Genomic DNA, 15,197 nt, shown 5'->3' with positions numbered 1-15,197 from the left:
AGCCTGTGTGATTTATCCAAAATTGAAATTAACACAACGTGTTTTTTATTATTAAAAAGGCAGGCACAATGAAAAAAACAATATAGGATGTGTTCAAAATAACTTAAATGTGGAAATACGGCAAGGATGATCATTACGCACATTCAGTCTCATTACAAATAGACTTAACATGTATAAAAAAAAAGGAAGTGAATACTGATCAGGCTCATTTGCGCAAGGATGGATTTCTTCATCTTGGATGGAACACAAGGAAACAAAATGACAACAGTTTGTTTTGTTCTACATGGTGCATCCGGGCGGGTGGCGCTTAACTCTCGGAACTGGGTGTGTGCTCCCACGAGCTTAGAAACAGCAGTTAACACACTTCTGACTTCAGGTAGTCTTCACTTCTTCTTTTGTTCTAAAAAGACAAAAAAGGTCAAATGTTGCTTTATAAATTTTTTTTTTTTTCAGTCAAATATTCTTACACAGAAGTATCCATCTTTTCCTCCTCCTTGTCATCCTCCTTCACATCTACAAAGCAGAAAAAAACAGATTAATATGTGTTTCCATCATTAAAGGAAATAGCCTTACCTTTCTTCTCGTCGCCATCGCGCTCCTCCTCCTTCTTGACCCGCTTGGCCTTCTTGTGATTGGTCACGTTCCGCCGGCCGCCACCTTGCCCCTCAGCCTCATCCTCGGAGTCTGAGAACTCCTCGTCGCACGCTATCCTCTTGTCATGTGCGCGGACTGAAGCACAAAGCAAACACCTTGGCAAAAAACACTGACTATTTACACCTCGCACCAAACACGGAATGGGACCGCACTGCAATTTCCATGCCAAGTTCATTCATATTGTAAACTGACAAGAAACTCACTGCATCATACCGTCTTGAACTGAGCCGTACCGAATCGAATCCTAATCCCACTAAATCGTTCCACTCTAAAATGAGTCATCTGTGAATCCTATCATAGCGCGAGTGACACCTTAAGCGAATTTAAGCCATTTTTCTTTTATCACTAACGGTACCAACGTGAAAATGGAAGTACTACGTAGACCTGGTAATTTTAAGACTTACTAGAAATGCGTTTGTCAGGGTCCTCGTCGTCCTCATCTGCGCTGTCGGGGTGCGGCGCGTCCTCAGGTATGGCCTGCATCTGGACGCCGGGCGCGTGCGGCAGCATGCGCAAGTTCTCAAAGAGGCGCTGCTTGATCTTCTCCAGGTACTCGTCGGTGTTCTGGTTGGTCATGTTGGACGGGCTGATGTGCAGCTTGAAGTCGGGCCCGAAGTACTCAAAGTAGTCGTTGTATGGCAGCTCGTTAGGGATGGAGCAGTCCAGCGCCACCGCCGTCTCGTAGGTCCAGCAGCGCGCTACATTGCGGATGGTGTAGCCGCCCCCGCCTAGCATCAGCAGCGGCAGGTTGAAGCTCTTCATGTACTCCACGCACTTGGCGTGACCTGAAAACGACAAAACATTAGAGCTAATAAGACGACGGTCACCGCTGCATAATAAAACTCCAATACCAGGATGGTGTCTGCAAGCGATAGTGTCACCTAGTGGCCTTTTATAGTTACTGCTAAGAGTAATAAGTATTAATGACATGTACTGAGCAGACACTTTCCTATGTAGCAGTAAGTTCAGTTTCCCATTACATTTGCTGTAACTTACATTAGCAACAAGGGAAGATTTTATTTTATGAGTGTCAAAATGCTAATGCCCACGTACAAAGCACCAACAACTTTGAAAATCAGATGATGGTTTATGGAGAGGAACGCGTTTCAGTTCAAGATCCAACAATAAGCCCGCCCGGGCTGAAATTCCAAACGGTTCTCCTAGTCGATGTGTTAAAATTACATTTCAAAGGGCGTCGCTCAGTGCTCATTCCATGTTTTTCGTAAAATGCCACTTTGTCACGTTGCGATTGTGTTATTCTCTCATTTGTTGAGCCCATTCAAGACTTTTTGCTTGAGTGTACCTTTGATGGTGAGGTTGAAGCAGCCGAGTCTGTCTCCTGACAGGGAGTCGGCGCCACACTGCAGGACCACCGCACTCGGCTGGTACATCTCCATTACTTTGGCCATGATCTAAACCACACAAACATTTAGCAACACTGCATATATTGACTTGACGGAGTGTGATACAAGAACTTGCAGGTTTGAAGATGGCCTCATAAGACTCGTCATCGATGCCGTCTCTCAGTGGATAGTTAACAGCGTAGTACTTTCCTTTCCCGGCGCCGATGTCCTACAAGTGAACGCAGCCGAACCGTGACCGTCTAGTGAACCATCGGAAGATTGGTCCAAGGTGCGGAAATCCAACTCACCCTCAGGTCTCCCGTGCCCGGGAAGTACTCGCCGTACTTGTGGAAGGAGACGGTCATGACGCGGTCGGTGGTGTAGAAGGCCTCCTCCACGCCGTCACCGTGATGGATGTCGATGTCGATGTACAACACTCGCTGGTGGTACCTGCACACAACGGACCGACGGACATCTTAGGAGGCAAGGATGGACATATGTTTAAAGGCTGCTCGGAATCCTTCTAAGGCTGCAAAAAAAAAAAAAAAAACGTCTTATTCATTTAAACGTGAGCAATAATTTAAAGATATTTACGTTGTGATGAATACATCGCTCCTTTACTAACCAGTTATTCATAACGCAGCACCTCGCATGTTAGAAATCCACCAGGCTTACTTGAGCAGCTCGAGGATGGCGAGCACGATGTCGTTGACGTAGCAGAAACCAGACGCCTCCGACTTCTTGGCGTGGTGGAGTCCTCCCGCCCAGTTGACGGCAATGTCTGTCTGCTGCTTGTTCAGCTTCACCGCGCCCGCTGGAGATCCATAAAAAAATTAAGGGTCTTTGTGGGGATTCATGTGGAATGCGCAGCTTGGTTGGACAAACGCACCCACGGAGCCGCCGGTGGAGAGCTGACAGAACTCAAACAGGCCGTCAAACACCGGACAGTCTTCTCCCACGTTGACTGTGTGAGGAAAATACAAGTGAGTGATTTGTAATGTGCACATTTTACATCACAAAAAAAAAAAAAACCTCACATCTTTGCATCTGCTTGCTGTATTCTGACATGTTGTCCGGCCTGATGGACCTGAGGAACTTGATGTAGTCGTCGCTGTGGTACTTGGTCATCTCCTCGCCACTGGCTTTGTGTGGCCTCTATGGACACAGAGTCACATGTCATGTAAGTGCGAGCCAAAATTAATATACATTATCATTAACTTCTGAATCTTAATATTTGAACAATATTCCCCTAAAGATTTGTCAAAATTGTATATATATATTTTTTTGGGGGGAAGGGGGTATTAGAATCGATTAAATTTCATGAATTAGATAATTAAAATGACCTAATTACAAATATTTTCCATATATATTTTTATATATACTTACCTTACAATTAAAAATAGTTAGGGAAATAAAATACAAACAGTTTTTAAAAAAAACTTATTTTGCATCTTTGATATCAGAATTATTTTTATGTCAATACAATTAGAGAAATAAACAATATACACCAAAATAAAAAAAATTAAGTCATATCCACTGATTTTTTGTCAAAATTGTTTTTAAAATACATGAAAAATAAACATTTATACTTTTGTCACATTTCAATTAATAATAGATGCATCATAGTAGAAAATCAATAAAATATCCATCCAAAATGTTTTAAAAAATGCACATTTATTTTAAAATAAACGTTTTCTTAACATGTGATGTTAGAGAGATCACTTAAAACAATACACCAAAATAAAAATACTTGTTATATTTGAATATTTATACAAAAACTCCAAAAATCAAATAAAGAACATATACGCACATGAAATACATATTTTTTTTATTGCATCCTAATGTCAAGTTTCTATAGCATTGGCTACTCACATAGATCTCCATCTTCCTATACAGGCCATAGTTGAGGAGCAGGTTGTGTGTCATACGGATCCTGTGAGGCTTCATGGGGTGACCCTGACCGTAATAATAGTTCCCCACGTCACCTGTCAAATAAAAATACAATAACTATTATGATTCTGATTCGGAGAGTCACAATTGAATTGTCACTGACAGTCAGAAAAGTTAGCAAGGGTCTTTAGCACCCATTAGCTGTAGTGGGACCGGTGCCAAACTCCCACTATTCACCTTAAGCATACAAAATAAGCGCTTCCAACGCGTTAAATTCATAATGTGGTTTAGGCTTAGTTTGACAACGCAATATTGTCTTCTGTGCATTTACACTAGCAGCAGATTTGTGAGCTTAGCACGCGAGCTAGTTAGCCGTCTGCTGCTAAACCGGCTAGCCCGACCGGCGTCGCACTTTTAAGAGGTATCACGCGTGCATTTCAAAGCATCCACAGTCCGCCAAAAGAGCCGTGCAATGCACAAAAGGGAATAATTACCATCGTAATAATAGCAAACTTTCTTCTTTGTTCCTTGCGACAGCGCCATTTTACATCCAATTAAGCCACTACTTAACAGCGGTTCCTGTGTGGACTCTCGTGCGTGCGTGTTTTGGTCCCCAGCCAAACGTTTCCTTGCACCGCCCGGTTGGGAGGCGCCGTTATTGCAAAACGAGACGCCACAGGGTCAAAAACCCACAGTCGGATTTACGCGTTAAACATTACGAGACTCATATGGTGGCCTGTGCTTGCCAAAAATGATTAATACACGAAGGAAATTCAATCCTATAATTTGAATAAGATTGAACCTAAATTAATATTTCATGCCCGTATTGAATTACCATGTAATTACGGAAAACGTATATTACAACAAACGTATAACTATTCCAAATGAAAGTCAGATATAATGACATTTGACAAAATAATGAAAATGTACAGAAGTTTATATTTTAATAAAATCGCTTGTTTATATTTTTTAAAGATACCTAAATGAATAAAATGTTGAATAATTTTATATCTTAGTAAAAAATAAACCAAATCAATATAAAATATGAAATTACTACACAAATACAATTAGAAACAGATTAATATGTACAAATATATAAAATATACAAAAATACAAATTCAAAAGTGTAATTAACAGATAATAAAATTAAGAGAAAAAAATCAACAGTTTGAATCAACTTCATTTTTAATTTTGCAACCCATACATGACATATCACAATCTTCTTGGAAGATAACAGCATTTTATTCCCTATTTTCTTCTACTTGTTTTCATTTCGGCCAAGGGGAATTGGTCCAAACACAAAGCAAAGAGCTCAGACGTGGAATGTGACCGGAACATAACATATCCTTATATGGCCATCCACAGACAACCGTACATTGATACAAAAACAAGTGCACAAACATTGTGAACAATACAGGCTTGTCGTTGCGCCATATCCCAAATCGCCTGACCTAAAATCATGTTGAAATGTATTCGCTGTGAGGTAAATTTCTCTATCTATAATCAGAATGTCAATATAACACATGCACGCAAAAACAAATGAAATCATATTTCTCCATGTGACAGGTATATTGAAACACACCAGCCTTGCACTGTGTAAATGTTTCAGTGCATAAGGTCCTAAACGGTCATACCCAGGACCAGCTACATGGGTGAACACTAGAAGTGGTGTCTTTTTGGTCCTTTTCAGTCAACAATACAACATTTAAAGTGGAACTAGTAAGGTAGGAAGGGAATTACAAACACCTCCAGACATTCTGAAATGTTCTGACCAAAGAAATGTAATGTTTTTCACATTTTTGGCTCGTCTTGACAGACAACCTTACAGCTAGGATGCTCAAAATAACTTGTCTTAACTTGTAATACAGAGGAAACACCACAGTAGTACGCCCCAAAAAAGTGCTACAATTTGGTGAAAGCGTAATGACAGAACTGGAAATAATAGTTACTGAAAAAAACGGCAATGCATCTGGCATCTTCAAAATGGGTGAGTTGTTCTACTAGAATTTAGACTTATTTAGCCAAGTGAGTCAATTCATTTGGAAGCCAGTTTGTTTGGACTTAAGAGCTTACATTGTATACAGTCAAATTCCTTACATGAACAAAATACTGCTTAAACAAGCAAAAACTCCTTAACTAACAGTTCTGTAGCAAGCGGAATATAAAGACTTCTATTTTAATCCACATCAGGGTCTCTCCAAGATTGGGGACTGGGACCTAAAATGGTTGCCAATTATCCCAGTATTTTTTTTAAGGATTTAGCCTAGCATGTTTGTGTTAAGTGCAACTTGGGAATGTAGGAAGGTGAATGTTGTAAGACCAAGACCATGTCATTAAGACTGACTGATGATGGCGATTTGTTGATTAATTTTAAGACAAGCTTGGTTGACACCGATGCTGAAACTAAGACGTGTGTTGAGGATATTTGGCATTCTTCATTATGGCATACGATGAAAGCCGGTGTCAAAGGGAGCTTCAGTGTGATTGACGGGTTCTGGGGTGAAGGGTTATGATTCACGCCAGTTTCAGGAACTGGTTCACCGTGTCTGCCTCCACCGCCTCAGAGAACATTTCGTAATCCTGTAAGGGGGGGAATGAACAATTAGCATGAAACTGCGAAAAGCACTGCAAAAGTGTTTGCACCAACTTTTGTTCTTGTTTTTCCTGCTGCTATTATGTGTGTGTGGAGTTTGGTGCTTGCACTCAAAGTACCACACGACAGAGAACTGCTTTTGGACATTGGGGGGAAAACTCACTTCCGGACCCCCTGGACTGTAGCTCTCCGCTCAGAGCCTCACCAACTCTAGCAGGTCACTATCTGCAACTTGGCATATCCTTCGCCGAACTTGTTCGCCTTCCACGAGCAGCTCTAGCGCTTCTGAAGATTAGTTTCCTTAAGCGCCTCGAGTGACTCTACAACAACAGCCGGCATGCTACTAAGCATTAAGCGCAAATGGACGAAGTAGCCATCAGCCGACATAACTAACGTGGCAAGAGTGGTGTGCTACAATTAAATTAATAAACCCCTAACCGCAATATCTTCAAAATCAAGTGTTATACTGGTTATCCCACCGGGGAATGCAAAAATAAAAAGTAAAAAGATTTTTCTTTATTAAAGAATAACTGGTGAGATGCAGGTATGATTTTTGTTCTTGTGGGGCTTTAAGAAGGCATGGTCTGACCTCGTGAGTGATGTGGGCGTCAACGAATGAGAGTGTAGATTTGGCTCTCTGTTTACTGTTATCTTACTATACGTCCTAACGAGCAATGGTAGACTATTTCAAATTATTGCGCTCTGTTACATGTTTGTCTTCAAAGGGTGAGTAGTTTTGCTTTATTTTAGTTCAATTCTAAAGTTGTTAACATCCTTTTCTACTCTTTTAAAAGTTAAAAATGTGAATTAAAACTATCACAAGATGTACCCTGAGCTTCAAGTCACATGATTTATTTTGGGGAAAATACCAGAGCTGCGCATCGCCTATTTCCTGTCTGCGTATTTAATCGACCCACGTGGTCCCAGTCGATATGAGTCAGCCAAATGACGCCGAGAACGGAATTAACCTGTACAACATCACATGCAGGTGCCGCACTCCTGACACACGGCCGAGTAAGGAAAAAAAATAAACAAATAAAAGTGTTGTGTACTTTGCTGTCCCACAGACGCAATGACATGTGCCGATCACCACGCTGTGTGTGTTTGTTGTTTTTGTTTGATATTTTTTCTTTGTTTTGTCTGCTCGTGCGGCGCCTGCTTTTGTGATGGGAAGATTACGTTCTCGATGCCAATTGGCTGACGCCGACAAGGGATGGACCGGGACCACGTGGTCGATTAAATATGCAGGACGGAACGCGGTAGCGGTTAGGCGATGCCCATCTGTAGAAAAATACACTTCCACAGCAGAAGTGAACAACAGCAGCTGACAGCTTCTCACCCCGCAGTACTGGTCCTCGTTGAAGAGTTGCGGAGGGACGGCCGTGGGGTTCCCTGCTTTGCTGCGCATCTCGTCACGCAACTCGCCGCCCACCGAGATGTCCACCAGCTCGTACTGGATGCTTTTGCTGTCCAGAATGCGCATCACTTCTGCCTGCTGGGATTTGACCTACAAAACAAGTTAGTTCAAACACAAAAGGTTATTGCTACATATATATTCTTGGGGCTGAATAATATACCGCGGCTATCTTTCTGATGGGGAAGTTGGGTGTGAATATCTTCTTGACCACACCCTAGTCCAAGACAACTAGAAACTACCATTGAAAGCGCACTTATCTTATATTGTCTAAATTCCAAGAAATGTTTCTCAACCTAGGGGCTGCTTGAAACCATGATTCGAAACCCAAATGACAAACCTTAACCCATGCTGGGCCTACCACATATAAAGCTACAAATAAAAAGTACTATTTTACCCAATTTAGCACAAATATAAACATTTGTATTTATTTAAATGGATGATATATTCATTTCAAATTTAAACTAATATGTTTGCATTTTACTTTGTTTTTTAAATGATGCATTTAAAAAAAAAAATACACAATGTAATTGAGTGGGTGGGGGTGAGTCCCACTTGACGTTATCAGCCCTTTTATTTTTTTCCGCCACCTGGGAAAACGACCGCCCCCGAACGATTTCCCGTAGGTGTTTTAAACCCAACTACAAACTTAACTTACCTTTTTTATGATCAATAAGTAAGTTTAATTTTTTTAAAAAGGTTTGAGCTACTAAATCAGTCGTCCGTGGGCCCGCCATAAGAAAGCTAGCGGATGAGGCTGGGGTGTGTCTGGTGCGAAACTCGCCGCTGTTAGCTTACCAGAAAGAAAAAAAAAACCCACACACAAAACATAAGTTTAGCGACGCTCTGCTGAGCCACTCACCGTCCGCGAGGCAGTTACAGTGGTGTAGTACAGTTTGATCCCCATTTTTTTGGGTTCTAATTGTTCTTCTTTCTCCTTTTTCCGCGGTTCTGCTCGCCTAGCGGTGGTCTCAAGTAACCACGTCAAGCTTGATGAGAGCAAAAGTCCGGTGCAGAAGTAGTGTGAGACTATCAAAATAAAACAACTTCCTATCGTGCGAGTGTATACTATTTTTTTTTTTTAATTAAACAATCAAGTGTAGACTTGTAGCCTTTAATGTAGGATAGAGACAAAATAGGGTATTATTTAATTAAGAAATGTAAAATGATAAATCATTGCAACTACAGCATTAATAATAGACACACAATTTAGTTATTGCAAATATTCATTATAAATAGAATGTACTAAATAATAATTTCATCTTTAGCATTACCATAATAGACCCAAGTGATATAAATGTAAATAATTAAGTTGTGAAAATAATTAGACTATGAATTTTATTTCAGGCACACAACCCATTTAAAATGATACTGAAAAAATAAAATGCACCAGCTTTGTCTGCCCTATAATCACTTAGGACCATATTTTTCGCCAATTCGCCCATATTTGTGATTTGAGTGTATGAAGTTTTTTGTGAGGGAAGCTGATGTGCACAAAATGCATTTAGACAATGAAAAATGTCCTATAAAATTCTTTTAGCCCCTTCAATATTTCCCAAAACACTTTGTGGGTTTGGTATTGCCATCCATGGAACCATAATCATCAGCTTTATGGACACATTATCCTGAGAGTTAAGGTCTAATTATCACAGTACAGTCATCTGGGTTCAGCTGTGCAGTGTTGCGTGGCATGTTGAATGCTTTCTAATGTTTTCAGCGTCATTAAGTCTCGAGTTTAATTGGGGTGGGGGACTTATTGTTCAGGACAAGGAGGGGCTCTTCACATTTGTCTTCAGTGAGTCACACACAAGGAATGATGGTGAGAGTCCAAAACAGCCACATCATTCGCCTCATTCATTTTTTTTTTATTTAAAAGGAGACCCCCCTCAAAAAAAAAAAAAAAAAAAAAATCAATGACACTGGTCAACAAACTTTTACTAAATGTTTTTATTCAGAGATGCACGTAAACATTTCTAGATGCATTTTTCCACACTGATTCTGAATCTGCCCTCATTTTTTTTCTCGAGCACATCAGGTTTTCATAATGCCAATAATAACCATCTATTATCTGAGCCGCTTTATGCTAATATAACAATAATAGAATCTGTAATATAGTAATATATATTTGTAATATTTATGAATGGTTATGTTCAGCCACCGGTGGAATTTTTTTCTGAAATGTCATAGACTCATAGCTATAAAATACAACGCATGGTAAAAGCCATGTTGTGCAAGCTTTTATAGGTCAAATTTAAAAACAAATAAAATCAGCCCAGATGAAAATCTGCTGTTGGCCAGTGTAATTAGCAACAACAACAACAAAAGAGCACTGCAGCTCTGCTTAGATTTGTAGCTTTGATATAAGATGAGCATTTTAGTGTGGTTCAACCTTCGCTTGAAAGTGACTCTGAATGTTGGACCAGCCTTGTCTCCCAGTCACGGGCGGAGAAACTCAGCATGGGGGAGTTATGTAAATTTGCCCCGCTGTTACATAAAAATCCCGCTCACAGATACATTTTGAGAAATAGTCAGATCAAAATCTTTACTTAAGCTGTTTATTTCACACTTTTTGACTGGACCTAAAACATTAAAAAGTACATTTTCCATAAGATTCCACTCTTAAGGGTGTTCAACCAGGCACAAAGGCCATATACATTGTTTTAGAATTAAAACAGTAGAAAAACATCATGTTCTGACCATTTTGCGTCTTACAAATCAATGCCCCACATCCCTTCAGTGCACACATATTGTTTCCCTCAAGTATCAAAGAAAGGTATCGCTCAGCCCCGAGGACATAATGTGCTGATTTGTCCACCGTGTCAAACGAGGCACTCATTCACTCAATCACGTCAACACAGTGTGCAACCATATGCAAATGCACGCTGAGGCCACGCCGGGTGGAACACGCGGGCTTTAAAAGGCTGCCATGGAGACCGCACAAGCGGTGCGAGACCCCCGTGAGGCCGGCCAATCAGCTGCGCGCTCCCCGTGTGCTGCATGTGAATATCGCAGTTGCATTTCGCCCCTCAAGGATGACTATAGAATGTAAAATAAAAAGAGACATATGCTTAGCTTATTTTGCGGGAAATTCACTTTCGTGTAGTAAAGTACTTGGTTCGAAAATGTGTATACGATGGAGTGGATTTTTAAATTGCCCATAGGAAATATTGTAAAAGTGAATTTGTGGTGATTCACTGGTGTCTTTTTAGCCATGAGCAATCATGCTAATTCAGCTATATACTTCGTAAAATTATCTGGGAGCGCTACCCTCTAAAAAAAATTTCCTGTTTCTTAGTCTTCTTCCAAAGATATATTTTAGGGTTCCTGAACACAACCCCGTCGCTGAACAGGAAGTCATCCATTTTGGTCTGAAGCGGTCATTTCAAGGCTCGTACGTTCACAAACTCTCGACTCGGTAATCTTCTAAAAGTGCACCCAAAATGGAAGCTATTTCTAGGAAAAGGGCAAAACACAACACACTCGTCTCCACTTTTGGTGGCTTTCCACTGTACTTTTGGACAGCGTGAAGGCAAAACACCCAGCTGGAGGGTTTTCATGGAAACAAAACGAGAGACTGCTTTGGGCCCGTTACGCAACACTTTTGTTGTCACTGAAAAATGATCGGGGCTGAGTGACACCAAGGGGCTAGGCTACATGTACTGTATGCTATATTATTTCAAACAACAATGATTGCTGCAAGCAGTGCAGTGTTGATACTGAAGGCACATTCGGTGGATTTTTCCACATTAAACCAAGCTCTAAAGTTGGCCCCACTGGAGTTCATTTAAGGCGTTGTGAATACAACTGCATTTGTGTTCACCAAACAGCCACAAGATTGTCAAAAAGACACCGTTGATGTAAGACACATCATGTGCAGTCCCTTCTTTGCAAACGTGTCAACATGTATTCAAGTCACCTAAAAGTGCTATTAAAAGGACACCTTCCCTTATCACAATGCACAAGAGCAAAACATAAATATTAATAAACATGCTAATGAGCGTGTAAGCCACATCAAGTGCTTGAAATTGTACGGATACACTCAATTGTCCCATTTACAATCCGGCCGTCGTCATAAAGTGGATTGCGTTCACGTTAATGACTGTCTAGCAATAATTTTGCCAAAGAGAAGTTAATTTGTAATTATATTTATGAAATAATACAAAAGATAACACTAGGTATACACACACATTCCGTTGAGGTCCATTACAAGAGCTGTATAAAGAATATCGGATCAGAAAATGAGTAATTCCTTATTTTAGATTTTAGTTGTATTTATTTTAATGGTAGTATACTGTGGTCAAGCAATTCTTATTTTTTGGAGGGGGTTTACAGTATACACACACGTCGGCATTTGGAGTTGTGCAGTCAACACTGAGGTCTACTGGAAAGGATGCAGCGTAATTAACAGTAAGAAGGTTCCATACTTCGCTGCAGTAATAATTGCACCCAAATAAGATTAAGTTGACTGTTTTGATAAGTTTAAATGTATTCAGATTGTGTGGGGTGTGTAAAACAAAACAAAAAAAATTTCACAAGCCTTAAATGGGTCTGGACCGTAAATTGTGTCACGCTCTTGTATTGGATCTCATTAGGTTTACCTAATATTTTGCAGTAGTACTGTAGGTATCAGTGAGGTACTCGTTAGTTCACTGTTTCACTTGGACTTGGCCTGGCGCTCCAGCAGCCTTTTAGCCTTCCTCAACATGAACGCAGCGATGAGCATGCACACGAGCAGCGTCAGCCCGTAGAGGCCGACGAAGAGCGCCGCGTCATCTCCGGCATGTTGCGGCGCGTACACCTGCCGCCGCCTGCCGTAGTCCAGGTGCGAGGCGTGGATCTGGCACATGGTGCAGCAGGAAAGCAGAACGTGAAACAGCTGGTGGCCCTGACCCAGGAAGTCGCAACCTCCCGGCCAGCAGCGCTCCAGCACAGGGAAGGCGAAGAAGACGGCGCAGCCCAGGAAGAAGGCGATGTGGCTCATGTGGTACACAACGGCCGGGTCTGCGTCGGCGTTGCTGAGGAGGAGTCTGTGCACCACGGGGCTGATGTCCCACATGTAGGCGATGGTGGATGGCGCCACCTGGCCCACCTTGCGCACCCAAGGCGGTAGGGTGTGATTCCGGTACTTTCCGTAGCAGCAGCCCAGACAGGAGAACCAGCTGAGAAACGCCGCCACGGGCATGAAGACGGCACCCACGCGCCGATGGAACCCTTCCTCGGCCGCGTAGTAGTAGTGCACCGCCGCGCTGCCGTACTGGTACTGCGCCACGCCCACGTAGTCCAGGAAGAAGAAAGCGTAGTGGCACAACTCCGACTTGCCGCCCAGGAGGTGCGCCGCCACGCTCCACGCCGTGTAGTTGAGCGCAGACAGGATGAGGATCAGCAGGGGCCACGCGTGCCGGTCCCGCGCCAAATCCACCGTCTGCGCCACGTAGCTCATCTTGGCCAGGAGGGACAAGAAGGCGAGCAGGTGCGTCCAGATGTTGATGGTCTCGTTGTGGCGGCGGAAGGCGGACAGGAAGTAGTAGCGCCAACACTGGTGGAGAGGCCTGTAGCCGGCGCGGACGTAGCGCTCGCGGAAGAAGTGGGGCACCTCGGTGTCACGCACGGTGCCGGGCATGGAGGGAGAGGCCTCGGAGGTCAGCAGGCAGGGGACCTGTTTGATGTGCTGCAGGCTGATGAAGAGACGCCCGATTCGCTCCATCACGATAGTCGTCATGGCGGGGGGTAGCTGCCGACAAGTACGGAAAACCCTTTGAGAATTGATTCCATATCCTTGATATCCGTCAGTAATCTGCGGCGAGTTTCATGGCTGGTGAGGCACCGACAGAGTCTGATTTACAAATTTGGGCGCCACACACAGTGGCGCATTTGCCTTTAAATTAGCAGCCTGACATGAAAAAATGGCAAACTGGCAAACAAGTGGTTATTTTCTGACCTGATGTTTGAAGCAGAATCTTTAAACTCTGGCGTTGGTGTTCCTTTTATTAATTAGATCCCGTTTTGATGGGTCATCAAAAATGAATCATGAAAATAATTATCTTGTCTATCTTATCACTTTCATTGTTCAGTACTGGCCAAATCTGTAATTTTTGTAAAACGTGAGAATTTACATCAGGTATCGCCGACCTGTGTATGAGACGTCACGCTGACATCCCCTCCACTCACGACAGAAGATGAATTGAGGGACTCCATTCAATGTACAGCATTTCATTTCATTTCATTCACACTAGTATTAATGTAACTTCAAGTCAAGCCGAAATACATTTGCCAAGTTCTTCTATAAGTGTGAAAATGGAGCGGTGGGGGCGGGGCTGACAGAAAACCGAAGCAATCTAATATCACGTCCTGAAGCCCTCACGTGTGGCGAAGAAGTTGGGGAAAGTTGTTTCTTCCGCACATTTTCCTGTCATGGAGGTGCACAAGTTTCCAGTGATGTTAGGTTAATGTTAAGGAGCCTTATCTCACCGTGTCGGCTGCCTTTTTCGCCACAAAACTTCCTCCCCTCGTCCGTCCGTCCTCTGTCGACGTCCTCGCCCAGATGAGAAATATGCAACAGATGAGCACGGTGTCAAGTTCACAGACGGAAGTGAAGCGAAACATTAAGGCGTACACTGCAAACAAAATAAAAGTGTATGTTTAAAATTGAAAGTATAGCAGAATTGCTCGTATGGGCAGCATTGTGCTAGTTTATTGATCAGTAGTGTGCTACTGCGTGCGCCGATGGAGAAAATCAGGACCTTGATGTTGTAATTCTTAGTGTTTTATTGCAAAAGCTTTTACTTTGAAACCAGTGACACACCTATGAAGGGTGCATACAGGGAACTTTGCTGATTTGACTGGGTTCTACGATTGTATTATTTGATATTTTCATATTGTTTAATAAAAATAGGCCTAACGCAATTTAATGTATTGTACTGTGATAGTAATTGAGTTTAATTTTGGACTGTGCACTAAAAATTGAACAAAAACAAATTAAGAATTTAATAAAATGACAATGAAAAGTATTGGTCAGCAAATAAATACAAATACAGTACCCATTACAAAAAACGTCATCCAAATTAAAAAGATAATTTCAAAAAAAGCATATAATTAATAAGAGTTTATCTTATTAGCTTCTGTCTTTATAACTGAACAGCAGACTGCAGGGAGTGGGTGTGAAAGCAGCACTGAGGTTGTACAAGCTTTTCCTGCTTATCTATTTCATTACCTTGTGTGCATAACGATGAATAACCAATTTAGTGAAGTCCTATGTTTTGTGTAGCATTGCTGTTGTGTTCTTGACATGGAAATAAATGAAGGT

At 41.9% G+C, this 15,197-nt stretch overlaps 3 protein-coding genes across 3 annotated transcripts; all 3 read right to left on the bottom strand.

Annotated features, from left to right (window-relative positions):
* Positions 1 to 28: 28 nt before the first annotated feature.
* LOC147132104 (putative histone deacetylase 1-B) lies at positions 29 to 4,564 on the bottom strand. The gene is made up of 12 exons (XM_086015156.1): positions 4,382 to 4,564; positions 3,870 to 3,982; positions 3,035 to 3,152; positions 2,887 to 2,961; positions 2,673 to 2,811; positions 2,306 to 2,447; positions 2,134 to 2,226; positions 1,958 to 2,066; positions 1,059 to 1,439; positions 574 to 729; positions 468 to 513; positions 29 to 400 (listed from the first exon to the last, which is right to left on the bottom strand). The coding sequence occupies exons 1-12, from the start codon at positions 4,428 to 4,430 to the stop codon at positions 373 to 375; spliced, it is 1,449 nt and encodes a 482-aa protein (XP_085871282.1). The 5' UTR covers positions 4,431 to 4,564; the 3' UTR covers positions 29 to 372.
* Positions 4,565 to 5,054: 490 nt separating this feature from the next.
* Positions 5,055 to 8,918, bottom strand: sh3bgrl3 (SH3 domain binding glutamate-rich protein like 3). The gene is made up of 3 exons (XM_086015392.1): positions 8,757 to 8,918; positions 7,820 to 7,987; positions 5,055 to 6,467 (listed from the first exon to the last, which is right to left on the bottom strand). The coding sequence occupies exons 1-3, from the start codon at positions 8,799 to 8,801 to the stop codon at positions 6,402 to 6,404; spliced, it is 279 nt and encodes a 92-aa protein (XP_085871518.1). The 5' UTR covers positions 8,802 to 8,918; the 3' UTR covers positions 5,055 to 6,401.
* Positions 8,919 to 10,435: 1,517 nt separating this feature from the next.
* paqr7a (progestin and adipoQ receptor family member VII, a) lies at positions 10,436 to 14,464 on the bottom strand. Its single transcript, XM_086015151.1, has 2 exons — positions 14,363 to 14,464; positions 10,436 to 13,625 (listed from the first exon to the last, which is right to left on the bottom strand). Exon 2 carries the CDS (start codon positions 13,611 to 13,613, stop codon positions 12,549 to 12,551), a length of 1,065 nt encoding a protein of 354 aa, XP_085871277.1. The 5' UTR covers positions 13,614 to 13,625; positions 14,363 to 14,464; the 3' UTR covers positions 10,436 to 12,548.
* Between the last annotated feature and the right edge of the window lie 733 nt (positions 14,465 to 15,197).

Source organism: Filicampus tigris, chromosome 18, assembly GCF_054856515.1.
Source record: "Filicampus tigris isolate MCC_2025a chromosome 18, RoL_Ftig_1.0, whole genome shotgun sequence".
Classification (NCBI taxonomy): domain Eukaryota; kingdom Metazoa; phylum Chordata; class Actinopteri; order Syngnathiformes; family Syngnathidae; genus Filicampus; species Filicampus tigris.
Note: the sequence above shows the minus strand (reverse complement) of the source record. Positions and strands in the feature narration are given on the sequence as shown.